General features: G+C 35.2%; 2 protein-coding genes and 1 pseudogene across 3 annotated transcripts; 2 read left to right on the top strand and 1 right to left on the bottom strand.

Moving 5' to 3' along the window:
- Positions 1-1732: 1732 nt before the first annotated feature.
- On the top strand, positions 1733-5169 carry LOC123902099 (putative pentatricopeptide repeat-containing protein At5g06400, mitochondrial). Its single transcript, XM_045951756.1, has one exon. It carries the CDS (start codon positions 1813-1815, stop codon positions 5098-5100), a length of 3288 nt encoding a protein of 1095 aa, XP_045807712.1. The 5' UTR covers positions 1733-1812; the 3' UTR covers positions 5101-5169.
- A 2071-nt stretch (positions 5170-7240) lies between these two features.
- On the top strand, positions 7241-10397 carry LOC123896197 (annotated as a pseudogene).
- On the bottom strand, positions 9967-17732 carry LOC123909224 (iron-sulfur cluster co-chaperone protein HscB homolog). 2 transcript variants are annotated; one of them, XR_006809854.1, is made up of 8 exons: positions 17264-17732; positions 16389-16485; positions 16123-16212; positions 15813-15878; positions 15084-15152; positions 14810-14952; positions 13385-13443; positions 9967-10470 (listed from the first exon to the last, which is right to left on the bottom strand). XR_006809854.1 is itself a non-coding variant. In XM_045960024.1 (7 exons), exons 1-6 carry the CDS (start codon positions 17605-17607, stop codon positions 14815-14817), a joined length of 804 nt encoding a protein of 267 aa, XP_045815980.1. In that variant the 5' UTR covers positions 17608-17700; the 3' UTR covers positions 9967-10470; positions 14810-14814. The 2 variants fall into 2 exon arrangements, 1 of the variants encoding a protein (XP_045815980.1); XM_045960024.1 differs by lacking the exon at positions 13385-13443 and having other exon boundaries at positions 17264-17700.
- Between the last annotated feature and the right edge of the window lie 668 nt (positions 17733-18400).

The raw sequence follows: 18400 nt of genomic DNA, 5'->3' as shown, positions 1-18400 counted from the left end.
TTTAGCAAATAGATTAGGATATAAATCGCTAAAAGGTTGATTCCCAAGCCACCTAAATTTCCAAAACCCGATGTTATCACCATTACCGATGCACCCTCTCACATTCATCTTAAACAAATCTTCATCAGCCCCCATACCCGATCCTACTACATCCTTCTCTTGATTTGGTCTTCAATTTTATGTTGTAGCACTTAATTAAATGACATGTCATTATGGATCATGCTTATGTGGCTGTCATGTCACCTTTAACTTAAAAGTTTTATTTAATAAATGAATATTATTGATTATATTTTTTAACAATAAGAATAATAATTGAAAAATATTAAAAAATAATAATAATAACAATCGAAGAAATGTGTTATTGAGAACCAATATTCTTAAAATAATCATTGTCGCTAATCACATCACTAGGAATGCACGAACTTTTGTTCGGAAACTTGTATTACTCCGGTCATTTTTGTAAACAAAAAATATTTTTTGCACACTTATTAAGGGAGTTTCTTTTTTATCTTAATTTTATATGATGTTTTTATTGAAATTCATAAAATGATTACAATATATTAAATATGCATGGGGACTCTACAATAATGTTAAAAAGTAGAACAATTAATAAAGGTACTTTTGGAAAAATAACATTAAATGAAGTTGATTTTGATAACTTTTGCTTACTACTCTGTCCCAAAATATAAGGGAAAATTGGTCAAAGAAAGTTGATGTATTTGGTTAAAAATTTGGACTAGATACATCAACTTTGGTTGACCAATTTTCCCTTATATTTTGGGACGGATGGAGTATTATTCTTCATCCACTTTCTAACAAAATACTACTAATTCTTCATGTGACACACATCAGTTCATTTAGTGGCGATAGTAGACGGATGTGAACATTGGAATTAGATTGAGAAAAGTAACCAAATCATTGGAATCAAGTAGTTAATGAGTTTCACCAAAGAACATATCGTTTTGGAGAATTTGAATTCAATCTATATGTAAAACAATTTCTTAGCTGGACTTTACTTTTTTGTTACCCAACTCCAGATTAAAATATTGTTGTCCTCGTCAGCCTAACTTAGCCGATAAAAAACACCATATTTTATATACAGAGGTTGGGATTCGAATTTCAATTCATCTTGAAGCGGAATTTCTAGCGTACATAACTAAAAAAACTAAAATAAACTAATTATAACTAGGCAAATGCTAACATGTGCCCTAAGGGCACATTTTAAGGTGCATTTAATTAACTAATATCTCACTTAATTTACTTCAAAAATAGTAATAATCAACTTTATTAATTAAAATATATTGTCACTATATTTATTACCTATTTAAAAGAATTGGAAAGATAAAATATAATATGCTGCCAAATTTGATTTATGATCACGTTCCTGGTAATATGACAACAATTATATGCATTCAATTTTTTTGGTTTGTTAACAATCAGGCTTATAATACTCCTGATAATACTTCATTTATGTTAACTTGTGTTTTTTGTTTTTTTTTCTTTTCCGGTGAACAAGATCGAGTATTATAGTATTATGTTGTAATGGTAATGATTGTTAGTACTATTTTATCTTTTGAATTGCTAATATGTTTTAGAATTTTATAATACTTACTATAATTTAATTATTTTTTCAACTTAAAAAAAAAAGGTTTGACAAAAAAAAAATTTGTCGTCATTATATTTGGCAAGTATCATATTTTTGCCTATGCATTTTTTAAAATGGGTAATAAATATAGTGAACCATATTTTTAAATTAATAAAGATGATTATTGCTATTTTTAAAGTAAATTAAATGAGATATCAGTTAATTAAATGAACCTTAAAATGTACCCTAAGTGCACATGTTACCGGAACCCTTATAACTACTTTCATTTCAATACACTTGGTTATATTCACCTAGTTTTATATTTAGCACATGTTCGAATTTTGCTTGCAGAAGAAATGAGAGCATTGAAAAACAAACTCAAATCATTTGATTCATACTTTCTCTCACAATCTCATCATCTTTTGCATCTTTCTACATCATCCTCCAATTCATCAAAACTTTCACACTCTCACAAAGCAAAAACAACACAACAACAACCACTTTCCAACTCAGACACTGAAGAACCTTCACGTGCACTTTTCAACGAAATCACCCAGATTTTAGGGGCTGGTACTGTAATGCATGATCATTCCCCATCTGGGTTTTTGTTTCCACTCGAAAATCGCGATACCCAACTTGGTTTTAAGGAAGAACATGATTGCACCGAACCTGTTTGTGAAAATGCCTCAGAGTGTGTAGTACTTGATAAAGACGATAAATTTCCCGTTTTGGAAGATACCCAGTTGATTAAACTGGGAGAAGAAGATATGTGTCGAATGGTGGGTGATATTACAGAGATAATTCGAGCAGAAAGTGGTTCTATTTCTGTGGAAGAGCGGTTAGAAAATATGGGTTATTGTGAATTGAATGTTGAGGTTTTTGACAGAGTGTTGAAAAGGTGTTTCAAAATGCCGCGTTTGGCTTATAGGGTTTTCAATTGGTTGAAGCTAAAGGATGGTTTTCGTCACACGACACAGACTTATAATACCATGTTGCGCCTTGCTGGAGAAGCTAAGGAGTTTGGGTTGGTGAAGAAGTTGGTGGAGGAAATGGATGAGTGTGGAGTTCAAAAGGATGTAATTACATGGACCATTCTTTTATCGCTGTATGGGAAGGCTAAGAAAATCAGTGAAGCTTTGTTGGCTTTTGAAAATATGCAAAAGTGTGGCTGTGAACCTGATGCAGTTTCGTATAGAACGGTCATTCGTTTGCTTTGCAGTTCGGGTAAGGGTGATATTGCTATGGAGTTCTATAAGGACATGGTCAAGAAGGACATTATCCTTGATGATGTAAGGTTGTTTAAGATGCTTATGAACTGTATGGCAGAATCAGGAGATGTTGCAGCTGTTAGTTTGCTTGGAAATGACATGACGCGGTTGTGTCTGATGCCGGAAAGCAGTGTTCTTGGATGTATGCTCAAGAGCTTTTGTATTTCTGGAAGGATTAAAGAGGCCTTGGAATTGATTCGTGACCTCAAATATAAAAACGTAGTTCTTGAATCTGAATATTTTGAGACCTTGGTGAGAGGACTGTGTAAAGCAGGCAGGATTTCAGATGCTTTAGAGATTGTTGAAATTATGAAGAGAAGGGACATTGTTGATGGGAACATTCATGGGGTTATCATAAATGGGTATTTACGGAGAAATAATGTTTGCATGGCACTTGATGCGTTTCAAAGCATGAAAGAATCGGGTTATGTGCCTACGGTCTCCACATATACAGAACTGATACAGCATCTCTTTAGGTTGAGTAAGTATGAAGAAGCTTGCATGCTGTATGATGAGATGCTCGGAAAAGGAATTAAACCAGATATTGTGGCTATAACAGCCATGGTTGCAGGTCATGTTTCACAAAATCGTATATCTGAAGCATGGAAATTTTTTAAGATTATGGAATGCCAAGGCATCAAGCCTACGTGGAAAGCGTATTCAGTATTTATTAAGGAGCTTTGCAAGGCTTCAAGGACTGATGACATTGTTAAAGCATTGTATGAAATGCAGGCTTTAAAGATTGTAATCAAAGATGAAGTATTCAACTGGGTTATAACTTACATGGAGAAGAAGGGGGAGCTTGCTTTAAAAGAGAAAGTCGAGCAGATGCATACAGCGTCTAAACTTGTTCCTGAACATTTCAAGGAGTCTGAAAAACAAGTGTTGTTGAGGAACGAGGTGGAAGAAGATAAGGGAATTTGCCAATCAAAGTCAGAGACGGTAGACTGCTCATTATGGCATCCAATTCTTAAGACTTACAGCGAGCAAGATGTTCGCGATGTCTGTAAGATTATTTCATCCTCTCTAGATTGGTCTTCAATCCAAGAAAAATTGGAGAAAAGTAACATTGAGTTCACTCCAGAATTTGTTATGGAGATATTGCAAATCTGCAGTATTCATGGCTACACAGTGCTGAATTTTTTTACATGGGTGGGAAAGCAACCAGGCTACAGACACACCACAGAATCATACAACATTGCAATCAAAATTGCAGGGTGCGGGAAAGATTTCAAACACATGCGAAGCCTGTTCTATGAAATGAGAAGAAACAATTATCCGATAACATCAGAAACATGGACAATCATGATAATGCTTTACGGACGTACAGGTCTGACGGAGATGGCCATGAATTGTTTCAATGAGATGAAAGCTGATGGTTATAGCCCAAGTAGGAGTACATACAAGTATTTGATCCTCGCCTTATGTGGGAGAAAAGGAAGGAAAGTTGATGATGCTCTCAGAACATATAGCAAGATGATTAGTTCGGGACATGTTCCTGACAAAGAATTGATTGAAACCTATATTGGTTGTTTATGTGAAATGGGTAGGATCTTAGAAGCTAGGAAATTCATAGATTCTCTCGAAAAATTTGGATATACAATTCCTCTTAGCTACTCCTTGTTTATAAGGGCTCTTTGTAGAGCTAGAAAAGTGGAAGAAGCATTGGCTTTAATTGAAGATATTGGAACAGAGAAATCAAGTGTAGAAAAGCTAACTTGTGGAAGTATTGTACATGGTTTATTACAAAAGGGTAAATTAGAAGAAGCATTAACCAAAGTGAATGCAATGAAACAAGAGGGAATAACACCTACAATCCATGTTTACACATCATTACTAGTTCATTTCTTTAAAGAGAAACAGGTAGAAAAAGCTATCGAGACTTATGAGGAAATGCAACAATCAGGTTATCAACCAAATGTTGTTACATATTCAGCCCTTATACGCGGGTACATGAACGTGGGGAGGCATAATGATGCGTGGAACGTGTTCTACCGTATGAAATTTAAAGGGCCATTTCCTGACTTTAAAACATATTCTATGTTCCTGTCTTGTCTATGCAAAGTTGGGAAATCTGAAGAAGCAATGAGACTTATTTCTGATATGTTGGAGAGTGGGATTGTTCCTAGTACTATTAACTTTAGAACAGTTTTTTATGGGCTTAATAGAGAAGGGAAACAAGGTTTAGCACGTGTTGTGTTACAACAGAAATCAGAACTTATTAGAAAGCGCAAGCTCATAACTTGATTTCTTTTCAAGGCCTTTATAAGTTGTTGGATGTATGCCATTTTAGTTTCTAATTATGTTTAAGGTTAATTATATTTTGTAGTATGCCATTGACTTATTTTTTATGCCCGAGCTTGACCTTTTGAACTATCAGCATGTTTTAAAACATATATATTTCATGTGAACATATTTAAATAAAGGGTCATGCTAAATAGTGCTTTTGGGGTAATAAATTGGTCCAAGTGGAAAAGGTTTTGGTCCTCTTAAACATGTGGTGATGGGTTTGATTTCTGGGTCATGCATATGAAAAAAATTCGGTTGGGAGGGGAGAACCGAGAATGGATTCTCTCCATTAATTTTTCCTCATGTTCCTCAATTTTTTCAATACACACCTTTCAATTCACCTTTTTCTACTTTTTCTCTTCTCTCTCCATCTAAATCAATGGCTCAAAAACAAAATTTACCTAAAGTGACATGGGAGAATCCTCTCGAGAGAGAACTCACCTTGTGTGCCCTACAAGTTCCTCGATGGAGATTAGTTATCGCTAATGGCGGTGGAAACTTCGTACCAATATCATGGTAACCACAAAAAAAAAATATAGTACCTCAGGGACACTTGTTAAGCATACCAAATTCTTTGAAAAAATAATAGTAATAAATATTCTTTGAAAAAATAACGGTAATAAAACTAACTTTTTTGAGGAAACAAAAACATATTAAATAAAAAAAAAGTACAACAAGCTGGGAGGGGACCGGGAGACTTGACCTAGCAACCACACAAAAGTATAATAGTCAACCCATAAAGGGTAATACAACGAGAATCAACCTACATAAAAGTGGTATGTAAAACAAGATCGGACCAAAATTCAGTAGAAGTACCAAATACGAAGCAGATAAATACACATCAAACACAATCCAAAAAACCTAACACGAGACCCGGAAACAAATTGCAAAAAAAGATATGTGTAAAAGATGTACACATTGCAATACTCAAACTAAAACAAACAATCTATCTCTTAAGAGACACCAACTGACAACTCCTTACAACAACAACAAGTAAAAGGTCATTTCTAGCCTTATCTGCAATGGAAAAAGGAGAAGAACAAATGACGACGACAGAGAGCAATCCAAGCCACCGCCATAGAACGCTCAAAAAGCTCCAACCAGCAGATCCGAAGATCCAAACCGATAAACAAAGCTCATCACTGACCCACGTCAGATACCCAAAACCTGGACATAACAAGTTTCAAATAACCATCTGCACGATGAAAAGACCACCGTCAAAATAACTCGTCAGTAGTCTTTTCCATCAATTTTGTCACCTGTGGCAGACGATTTGCCTATGTGGACAGACACGTGGACACGTTTATAGTTCAAACAGTGTTAGTGGAAAAACTAACGGAAAGGACTAACTAATGCAAAATAGTGGAAATGTAACGGACAAAATTGAAAGTTTTTAAACGTAAGAGATCAAATTGAAACGTAAAATAAATGTAAGGGACAAATGTGTAGTTAACCCTACAATTTTTTATATAGATTTTTTTTTTTGACGAATTTATATAGATTTTTTTAAAATTAGAAATATGTTATGAGAAATTTTACCAAAATTAATAAAAAATTTGATATTATTTCTAGAAGAGTACTTCCTCTGGCCTTAATTATAAGCAACTTTTCACTTTTTACATTCATTGAATAATTAATATATTTGACCTTAATTATAGACCAGATACGTTAGTTTAATTTCCAATGAATTTAAAAAGTGGAAATTAGCTTATAATTAAGGTTGGAGAGAATATTTGTTTTCATGATTTATTCATTTGTATGTATTTAGCCCAATATACAAACACTAATACAGAAACAATGTATTTAACTTAATTACTTTTATTTATACCATTTTTAACATGAAAAGTAAACTTTATAAAAGAAATAAAATGAATGATACAAATTTTTATATAGAAATTTTTTAAAATTAGAAATATATGTAATAATTCAGTGAATGAATTGAAAACCCAAACCAAAATATCACGGACAAAAACGTTTGTTTCATTCATGCATAAATACATGTTTCTTAAGCTTCCATATGCTATTATAAAACCTACTACTTCTTGTTGGCTTAAAAATATTGAAGATACTTAAATCTTAAGGAGCCAACAACAACAAAATGCAAGAATTCACAGTTGTAATTGTTGGTGCTGGTCCTTCCGGCCTAGCAATTTCAGCATGTCTAACACAAAACTTCATTTCTCATATCATACTCGAAAAAGAAGATTGTTGTGCTTCTCTTTGGAGAAAAAAATGCTTATGATCGTTTAAACCTCCATTTGGCTAGTGAGTTTTGTTCTTTACCTCTCATGCCTCATTCACTCTCTGGTCCAACCTACCTATCCAAAGACCAATTTCTTCAATACATAGATAAATATGTCGAACATTTCAATATAAAACCTCTCTATTGTCGTGTGGTTGTGTCTGCTGAGTATGATGAAGTTAGTAAAAAATGGAGCGTTGAAACAAAGAACACACGAGAAGATACATCAGAAGTTTATACATCAAATTATCTTGTGATTGCCGCCGGTGAAAATAGTGAAGGTTATATTCCTGATGTGCCTGGACTAGACAACTTTGAAGGAGAGGTAGTACACTCCAAATACTATAAATCTGGTTCAAAATACGAATCAAAAAAGGTTTTGGTAGTTGGTTGAGGTAACTCGGGAATGGAGATTGCTTATGACCTCCATAATTGGGGTGCTAACCCTTCCATTATCATTCGAAGTCCGGTAAGGATATTTTTTTAACTCACTCTATCTAAACAATAATACCATTTAGATTATTAATAAAGGATACATCTAGATTTGTGTAAAATCTTATATAGATGATCAATATAATATAAAATTTCAATTCAACACTCGATTTTAAAAAAATTGTGTTCGTTAAAATGTTGTTGTGTAGTATAACATTATATAAATAATGTTACATAAGTGAAATTTGATCCTTCCTTAAATTTATAACGTACTGAAAAATTTGTGCGTAATATCAACATTTTTTTTTTCTTTGCAGTTTCATGTGTTCACTAGAGAATTAATTCATCAAGGGATGCGTATGGTGAACTATTTGCCAGTTTATGTCGTTGATACAATCATTACTTCTTTGGCAAAATTAAAATATGGTGATTTGTCTAAATATGGGATTTATCGTCCTAAAGAGGGGTCTTTTCATCTCAAAAATATTACAGGAAAGTCTGCAGTTATTGATGTTGGAACCATCAAAAAGATTAACGAGGGAGCTATCAAGGTGAACTAATTAGTTGCTAGTACAATGCTAATAAACACAAGAATTTAATATTATTCCTTTATATATAAAAATGATATAGAATGTAGAAGAGGTACTACTTTTTGTCAATATCACATTAAGGTAGTAGTATGTAATAACTTTGGATTTGGATGTCATAGGTTGTTCCTTCAAATATTACGAGAATCGAGAAGAAGAAAGTTGTCTTTGAAAACAATAATTAATGAATATTATTCATTGAAGAAGAAACTTTGCCCTTCAGTTTCTACCGGAGTTTTTATTTTTCACGAAAGTTTCTACGAGAGTTATTAAGCTTTGTATTGAGAATTGAACTATAGATAGGTGTAATATGTTTTGCAGTTACAATAATATTGTCATCTATCGAATTTTGAAACATAATTTTCCTGCTTGATAAAGACGATGTGCTATATATGTAACGGTGGTGAACAAGCTTCTGTCTTGCTTTCCAAAACTTTCCTTCTTCTTTCAAAAGTTTGTTTTTCCTAATAAGGATGTTGGTTTGAGTGAGGATATAATTAGGGTATATGTTGAGCTTTTGCTGAAGCAATGGAAGATGATGCTCGCACGATTCATTTCATTCGAAATTTCAGAACAAGGATTCTCAATTTTTGATTGGAAATCTGAGAACTGTAAAAGTAATTTAGACTTGATCTTATCTTTTGGCGAATGATGGTGAGCATGAAATTTCATGGTAAGGAGAAGAAAAGAATCAAAATCAAGGTTGGAGTTGTGGAGAAGATGAAGTGATGAATGGAGAATGGGGTCTTACCGTCTAGCCCAATATTGGTACTCATAATCCAATTTCATCGGGTCCATGTCAGAAGCAGCGGGGCAGTCGTTACCCCCTTCTTATGTTTAATTAATCCACCTTCAACAAACATGTTTATGCAATCTAAACCTTGTTTCTCCTTCGATAATGTGCAGACTGAGTATGTGACTTATAATTAGGAGAAGAGATGTATGATTGAGTTTTTGGATAGAAATAATATGGAGAGGTTGGAGTTAGCATTCTGAAAGGTAGTATGTTCAAGTTAATGCAAATTAATGGAAGAATTTGACAACTATATAATAAAGGAGATGGGCTGGAAAGTTATTGAAGAATGAAAGAATTTCTTATCGCCACCTAGCTTCTTGCGCATCCTACGAGCTTTGAAAAATATCCAGCTCGAGTTTTAAAACTCGAACATCAAAAAAAGAAATTCACGCCAACATTCAAATCTATCTTGTCCCGCTTCCCTTCCATCACACCACCACAACAACCACCACAACAAATCTATCGGAAAAATCAATGCTCGAGTTCTAGTACTTGAACATTTAAAAAACGCGCTTTGGACTAGCAGACCTAGAACTTAAAAGTTTGCTTTTTAAGTTCACTGATTATTGATGTATTTGGTCTATGAACCTAAAACCCAACATTTTTCTTATAATAAGGATTAGATGAAGTACTATAAACATCAAATTGAACACAGCCTAGCAAGGCAACACAACTCACAGCTGATACTTACACTTTATCAATCATATCTTTGTTTCACTTATTATTTTTATATTTTTTTATTAATAGTTTTTGAAGAAAAAAGTAAATAGCATCAACCTTGTTTCACTTATTTGATTATTATCAAATGCAAATATTATATCCTCGCATCTAAACACTTTTATTCCATTAAATACAAGTGCATCAAAATTCCTTTGATTAGAAAATACCTACCTCGCCCGCTACTGCGATCGGAAGGGGGCTGAAACCATTTGATGCCAGAACTGACTCCCAAACCAGATTAAACTGGTAGTGAAAAACTAAAAAAAAAAATACCTACCTAGATATAATTCAGTTCAAGATTACATAACAGTTGCTCGCAGCGGGTCTGAAGAGTGTATATTGAGCAATCATTCTGCTCATGCTAGAGATGTGCCTTGTGGTGTGTAACATGTAAACTTCGACACATGTAGAGAAGCAATAAGGTGCATTGATACAAATGATGAAATCATATGGTTATTTACTGATAGGCAATCGGTGAGTTAAATTCTTCATAGTTCATACTCACAACTGATCTACCATTTGGCCCCCATGGGAATAGCTGTGTCTTAAGCCTGCACCAACATATAATCAATATCAATATTACAAAAATAAAAGAAATTGAGGCACTGTTAAGAACCCAGAGTAACAGAATAACAGAGTGAAGAGGACAAGTAAAATATAGGACAGAACTGATTGTATTATTGATGGAAAATGTAATCGTTACAGAGAGGGAATCATCACACACACAAAATACTCTAAGATACCTCTCAACCTCTCTACACCTTCCTTATATTGTGGAACGGTTACAATCATCACACACACAAACCAACTAACAGAATTACTTGAGTGTTTCCCTTTTTACCCCTCCTAGTGTAAACTCTCCACACCTTGGGCCCACTAGAATCCTGCTGCAAGGTGCAAATAACCTCGTGGTCAAGAAAACGGACTGATTGATCCTTCTTAAGGGCCCAGTAATCTACGCACATACGCCACGGTTGATCCTTCTTCACAAGAATAACGGGGCTAGAAAACGCACTGGAACTATGACGAATGATGCCTGCTGAAAGCATTTCCTGGACCTGCCTTTTGATTTCATTTTTATGAAGGTGGGGGTATCGGTAGGGCCTTACATTGACAGGGCCTTGTCCCTCTTTGATGTTGATGAAATGTTCTCTCCCTCTACAGGGAGGTAACCCGACCACCTCTGTGAATACACCCTCGTACTTGCTGAGTAATTTCTGCAATTCTAATTGTTGTTCATTAGAAAAATAGTGTTCTTGTTAGCCTTCCTTCTTTGATTTATCAAACAGCCATAGTAACCCTTGATTGGACTCCCTTGACCTACTGATGATGCTTTGCAAAGCCATGTTAGATTCCTGGTCCACTCCCAGACCTGCAAACTGATACATTCCTTCCTACTCCAAAAACTCATCGTACGTTTTGTCCAATTCACAATCGTATCAGCCAGTGCTTTGAGCCACTCAATGCCCAAAACCACATCTGGACCTCCTAACTCAAAACAGATGAAGTGCACAACGAATTTTGGAACTAGGTGTATCCTCAACCTTCCAGCCCATCCTTTGCACTAATTTCTGGTCAATGAAATTGTGTTGGTCCACTATCCACTAAAACTAACACTGGGACTCCATGGGTCTTACCTTGGAATTTCACTGTCCGTGGCTTCTCTTTCCGACTGTTAATGAGATTGTGTAAGCTCATAACACTCATTTATCCTTCTACAACGTCGTCTTCATCATTCACTTGCACAGCCAAAATATCACCCTCTCCAGTTACATCATCATCTTCTTCTGCTATCAACACCCTCAGTTGTTTGTCAGGGCACTGGTGCATAGGTTGGAAGGGGCCTCCACATTTAAAACATAAGTCTTCTTGTTTCCTCTCTAACAACTTTGGGTAAGTGATGTGTGAACAGCCCCTGTCTCTAGGTTCACTCCTTTTATCAGCAGGCCCATTTCTTTTATCTCAAGCCCACTTACTGTTGGCTTATCCCCCACAATACTTTCCTTAGCTCCTTTTACAGAAACCCAATCAGCGCCTCCATTTCGCCCTAGTCCATTTTCTCCAGATGTAAAACCGGATCCACTGGGTCGGCTGCCGCGTGAAAACCCGACCTGCTTTCTCCTCTGACCTCCTTCTCTACAGCTCTCATAACCTGTAACAGCTTGGCTCTGCTCATTCCCCCCATCGCCGCCTGACTGCGAACTCCCTCCTTTATTTCACCTTTCAATCCGTGTAAGAAATATCGTTGACACTGCTTATCAGGTAATTTGGGAATTTGAGCTGTGAAATACTCAAACTCCGTGATATACTCCTCCACCGTAGTCTTCTATCGCAATTCCGTCAACTGCTCATAGACATCTTTGTCACCATGTCCGCCGTACCACTCCAGTAACGCATCCCTCAGCACCTCCCAGGTTAACGGATTCGCCTCATCCAACAAAGAGTTGAAAAAAATGTATGGTAGGGCCTCCCATACAGACTTGAGCATAGCTCACCTTGATCTCTGGTGACGTCTACTGTACTCGAAAGTACACCTCAGCGCATGAGATCCATCCAGCTGGGTCTTCACCGGTGAAGACGGGTAGCTCCACCTTGACCGACTGCCGGAACTCCGTCAGCACATCACCTTGTAACGAGAACTACCTCCTATCCCCCGCCGTTACCCCCTCAGCTTCTGATCGTTTCTCAATCGTCTTCTCCGGTCCCTTCCTCGACGGACTGCCTTTCTGGTTGGTGCTTTCCGCTTCCAACAATAAGGATCTTCGCAGAGATTTCTCAAACATCGCGACCAACGCCACCGGCATATCCTTCATCACACTTTCAACCACTATCAGTGACGACCGCACCTCCTCGATCTCACTTTCCAACGCCTCAACCTTCGCCTCCATCTGCTTGATCACTGCTAGCTGAGCTTTCTTTGGTGGCAATCACTGATTCCGGCAACAGATCCGGCAGGTCGGACCAGTTTGTTAGTAACCCAAAGTAACAGAATAACAGAGTAAAGAGGACAAGTAAATTATAGGACAGAACTGATTGTATTATTGATGGAAAATGGAATCGTTAGTCGTTGCAGAGGGGGGAATGATAACCCTGATTTTGACCAGAACAAAGGCTCCAATAAGAAGCGTCTAAAGCTTCTTACTCATATCTTAATCACAAAATACTCAAGATACCTCTCAACCTCTCTACACCTTCCTTATATTGTGGAACGGTTACAATCATCACACACACAAACCAACTAACAGAGTTACTTAAGTGTTTCCCTTTTTACCCCTCCTAGTATAAACTCTCCACACCTTGGGCCCACTAGAATCCTACTGCAAGGTGCCAGTAACCTCATGGTCTCTAACAGGCACAGTTACAAATAGGAGCAGCTTAAGATAAACTATTCAAACAATTCAAAAGCAGTAAACTAGAGAAAGAATAAGTAGAAGCATCAGTTGATGACAGAGATCAGAAATGTACATTTTATTTTGAAAGCCTTGATTCATAAAATCCATAGCAGGCATAACAGTAATGATATCCTGAGAAATGATGATTAACAATAATGTCAGAAGTGGTTCAACAATGAATAAATCTTCAAATAAATATACCAGAAAACAAGATGGTATAGAAAATTATTAGACCAAACATTTTATCCTACACTTTTTAAGAGAAATTATTGCACGCTCCCATGGGGGAGCAATTAATGCATGCTTATGAATAGCTTAACCATTCAATTTCGGCACTCTTAAATTTTAGGGACCAACTTGAACTCTGGTGGAAATTTTCCTGAAGCATACCATAATTGCAGCACCAGAGTTTCTCCTCTACATCCTTGATTTGGACCTTATAATTACAAGACGTGTAATGTGTGTATGCAACTGACAGATACAAGATGAAGGAAAATGCTTCCTTTTTCAAAATCAATAAATGGTGAGATTTATATCCCCTGGTTAATAATCTCAAACTAAGGTTGCCTCCACTAAGATAAAATATACTTTGGGTCGTTTATAAGTATTTGAGAAACCCCTAAAATCATGTTCATTCAAGTGCTCTCTGAAACAAACATCAGAGTTGTATTTGATGCGCAACATATGCACACCAAACATCACCACTCACTAGTCACTCTAATTACTAAAGACAAAAGTCTTTTGTTTCTATGGTGTATTCAAGCAATCAATGCTAATATGCTATCAGGGATCAGCCAAAACTTGAACATGGAACTGACATCATTTTCTGTTCAATGAAATTCGTATAGAAGGAAATGGCATGGCAGCAGCTACCTCAACAAACCAACCCAGAATGAGGTGAAGATTGAGGTGAAATCCATTGAAAAAAAAAATAGAAATTTTGAGGAAGAGAACAGCCACATTAGCAGTCTTTTTTACATGTCAAATGGGCCGCATAGAAAATTGAACGGCTAACTCAACTCAAGTTTATTAAATGATGAAATGGGTAAATTTGTATAACTTTGTGAAGACAAAGGGTCAAAATGAATCTTTTAAAAGATTAAGGAGCAAAGTAAAAATAAAAATCAAAAGTATATATATATATTGGTTTTCAAGATCAAAAGTATAGTTTAGCCTATAAGAAAAATGTGATAGAAACAAAATGACTTATGGTTGATCATAAGAACTTAGAGAGAGACATAAAAGGGAAGGTGGGTCGATTTCATTTATCGAATATCAGTTGCATCTTTGAATCTTACCAGTTCGCATCAAATATTTAGCGATGAGATGAAAATAGCTACCATCCCATCATAATTTCTTTCTAAATTCTAATGTGTAGGTGAGTATATATACCTTTCAAGAACCTTTCATCTTAAGCTTCAATTCTTTTCAAATTTCTTATTTTCAATTCTATGGAATATGGTATAAGGAATGAGGAAAAGGAAAATAATGATATTACCTGAATCAAAGCTTCTTTACAACTTCCTCAATTACACGACTATAGTAAGTCATTCTCCTAATTGCATTCTTCGCTTCTTCAAAGTCCCGGCTTTGAAAAGCATCAGCAAAGGCATTAGACCAATTTTGCAGTTTCTTCTGCATCTGGATAAACAATCAAAGGATGATGTGAAGAAAGAACATCAAAGTAATCATAATTGAAAATGTGTATTCGAACAGATTATGCAGTCTCTTTACAGCACTTCTGCCTTGCAAATTTGAATTTCCAGGCATACCTGAGAGCGAATGTGATTCAAAGCCTCAGAGTTAGTTGCTTCTTCAACTTCTTCCCTGATTTCCATAATCTGCAGTAAATTTTAGTAACGGAATGGGATTAGATTTTCCTTATGTAAAAAAGGGAAAGATGAGATAGGAGACAGAAAACAATATGCATAGTATACCATTAGGTCGGGAGTGATATTATCAAAGTATAGGAAAGGAGAGGGAAATAATATGACATGGCAAGGAGTTAGAGTGACCATACAGTGTGACCAATTCTGATATAAGAGGGAGAACGAGTATTTTTGCAGTTAGTAACCGCTCGGGTTGGGCAGAGAGAGTTTCATCTTTCCACTGAAGAGCATTAGTTCTAGGATTACAGGCATTAATCTTCTGTAATATTTCCTTTTTTAATCAATGATACAATTTCATATTCTCTCTTAATTCGGGTTCCTAACAATCAACCATACCAACTAAATTCCAGAGTTCAATTTAACGTTCTGGAAAACGGATGCCAGTTTGTTTAAGAGAAAGGAAAAAAAAAGTTGAGCCAATGAGAATAAACCTTAATACTTTAAAATTCAAATAAACCTTGAGAATGAGACGTGATTCAAGCTTCAAAGAGAATAAACTCTCCACTTATTTTTTGAGGCACTTGTTTCACAGTTTCACTACTACTTTGTTTACTACCGAAACCAATTTAAAATAAAATTTCACATTGAAGACAAAAGGCTTTATTCGGTTACCTCTGCTAGTAATTCTGGATCTGAAATTGTCTGCTCCTCATCAATTTCCACTCCATTGAGCTTCAGCTAACAAAAAAAGGCGCAACATAACTTGGTATCAAGCAAGAAGAAATGAATAACAGAATATAACTAAAGAAAGTGACAGAAAGTCTGTTGATGACATATTTAATTTACTTGTTACTAATGATCAAATAATAAATTTCTTCCTCACAGATATACTATCGCCATTGAACTTTTAAGATGTTTAAATTTTGTAGAGATTTCTGCTACTGTATCATAAATTTGAATCTTGACGAGGAAATATGCTTACAATGTAAATCGCTCTTGACAAAGGCTTGCTAAGTGTACGGTATGCATCAATCACTCTTGCAGATTGTTCAGCAGCAAAATCTCTTTCTTTCTAACAAATGAAGTAAATAAGAATTTGTCAGTATCTCTGAAAACACATTCAACTTCACAACCATTTCTGTTTTGTTGATAAGCATCAACTACAGTGACCTTACACGCCGCAATACAAAACAAAGCGGAATAGAATGAAATAAATGAAGAAGAAAGCGGATATCTCAAAAGACAAACCTGAGATTTTGAATGCACTAAATCAGGATGTAGTTTCTTTTGCCAGTCTTTGTACTTCCCCTCCAAATCTATACCCTCTATGTCATACTTCCTCTCCCTGTTTAAAATTAAAAGAAATACTTGAGTTTCTCAACTTATCTATTATACTACTCAGATAATAACAAATCAATAGAATTATACTATTCAAACAATAACAAATCAATATATTTCTTTTCCTCCATTGCAAAAACGTAAAACCACATATCCAAAGTGTAGCAATGGAACTCAACTCATAAATACAACAAAACCACAATTATAACATGTAAGAGAATACAACTTCATCTTCCAGCTTGATGCATGACATTGCACAAACATATATGAAGATTTTTTTTACTCTTAACTAACGTTCCCAAGGGGAACAAGATCGGGAGGTATGTAATGTTTGGCAAAGGATTGTTCCAACTAGAATTCAAACTCGGGTTCTCCCGAACAATTCATCATTAACTAAAGCTCATTAACCACTTGAAAATTAACACCTTGAATTCACATGTTTCGTTTTTGACTTTCATGGTACTAAATAGCATTACTCAAACTTAACTTAAAAACCACATATTCAAAGTCTAGCAATGGAATTCAACACTTAAATATAACAACCACATAATTATGACATTTCTCAAACATATATAACAGCTCTGAAAACTGAAGAAAGCAATAACCTAAAAGGATGAAAAAAATAAACAGCAATCCTATGAACCATCAAATTTCACCTTCTTAGTAAAACATTATGTATTCCAAATCAACAAATTACAAACCCATATTTATCAACCAATAAAAATCAAAACTTTAAGAACAATTTCAACACCCAGAAACAAAAAACAAAGATCGCATAAACTTACAATCCAAAAATATCAAAATAATCATTTGAATGATCAACAGGTTGAATGCAGCGACACGATTGGCAGAACAGGAAAGGTGTTGATTGAGGAACATCATGACAATTCCAACATATAGTTTGGATTTTCTGTTCAGGTTTTGAACATAAACTTTTTCTGCAAAATCTGAGAGACCCAATTGAAGAAAAATAGTTATAACAAGTGGGTTTATTATGACAAATGTTTTGATCAATATCATACAGTGTAAAGGGTGGTGATGGAGATTGAAAACGTTGGGGAATTGAAGTTAAAGTTCGTCTCAAGTAGAAGAAGGTTGAAAAAGGTGTGGAGAGAAACTTTCTCGTCATTGTGGAAGATGCGCCAAAAGCTAAGGATTCCTGATTTTTGGGAGAATTCCTGAATGGCCTATTTCTTTTGTTTGGAGGAGCAGAGAAATTGATAAGAAAGACTGATAATATGATAATAATAAAAGAGCTCTAAGGTGGACCACGTTCACCGTCGACAAGTAATATACTGAATACAAAATTTACGAAAGTTTATATAATATTGATCAATCATAAAAAAAATTAAAAAAATTCACAATCATTTAATATATGTTATTGCGATTCATCAAGATTTTATGGTTGATGTAGCTCTGATATCATCTTAAAATTGAGTATCGGGTTTAACTCATTCTTACAAGGTTAACTCCATTTTACTATTCCTCCATTTGGTGAGACAAGTGAATATTTATGGGGTCTACATATTACTAGTGGACTCATTTTTAAGGGATTCCACTAATATTCAATTGTGTCTATCTCTCTTCAAATGAAAAACAAATAGAGGAATAGTAAACAGAGGTAACCTACACTCTCATCCTTGCTTCCTAGTTGGTGGAGGCACTAAGTAGCCTTTGTTTAGTTAATGGGATGCCGGGTTCCCTTTTAGTGTATTAAACTCACCAAATGAGATGAAAATAGCAGAGAAACTTGCGTGAGTGATGAGAAAAATAGATCTTGAAGAAGAAAAGCAAAAAAAAAAAAATGATGGCTGAGTACGGTTTTAACTCTGAATTAGCATAGAAACTCGCGTGAATGATGAGTTAAATAGATCTTATATTATTATTACTAGTAGATACTAGCAGACTAGTAGATTTCCCTT

The sequence above is a fragment of the Trifolium pratense genome, linkage group LG1 (assembly GCF_020283565.1).
Source record: "Trifolium pratense cultivar HEN17-A07 linkage group LG1, ARS_RC_1.1, whole genome shotgun sequence".
Lineage (NCBI taxonomy): Eukaryota > Viridiplantae > Streptophyta > Magnoliopsida > Fabales > Fabaceae > Trifolium > Trifolium pratense.
Note: the sequence above shows the minus strand (reverse complement) of the source record. Positions and strands in the feature narration are given on the sequence as shown.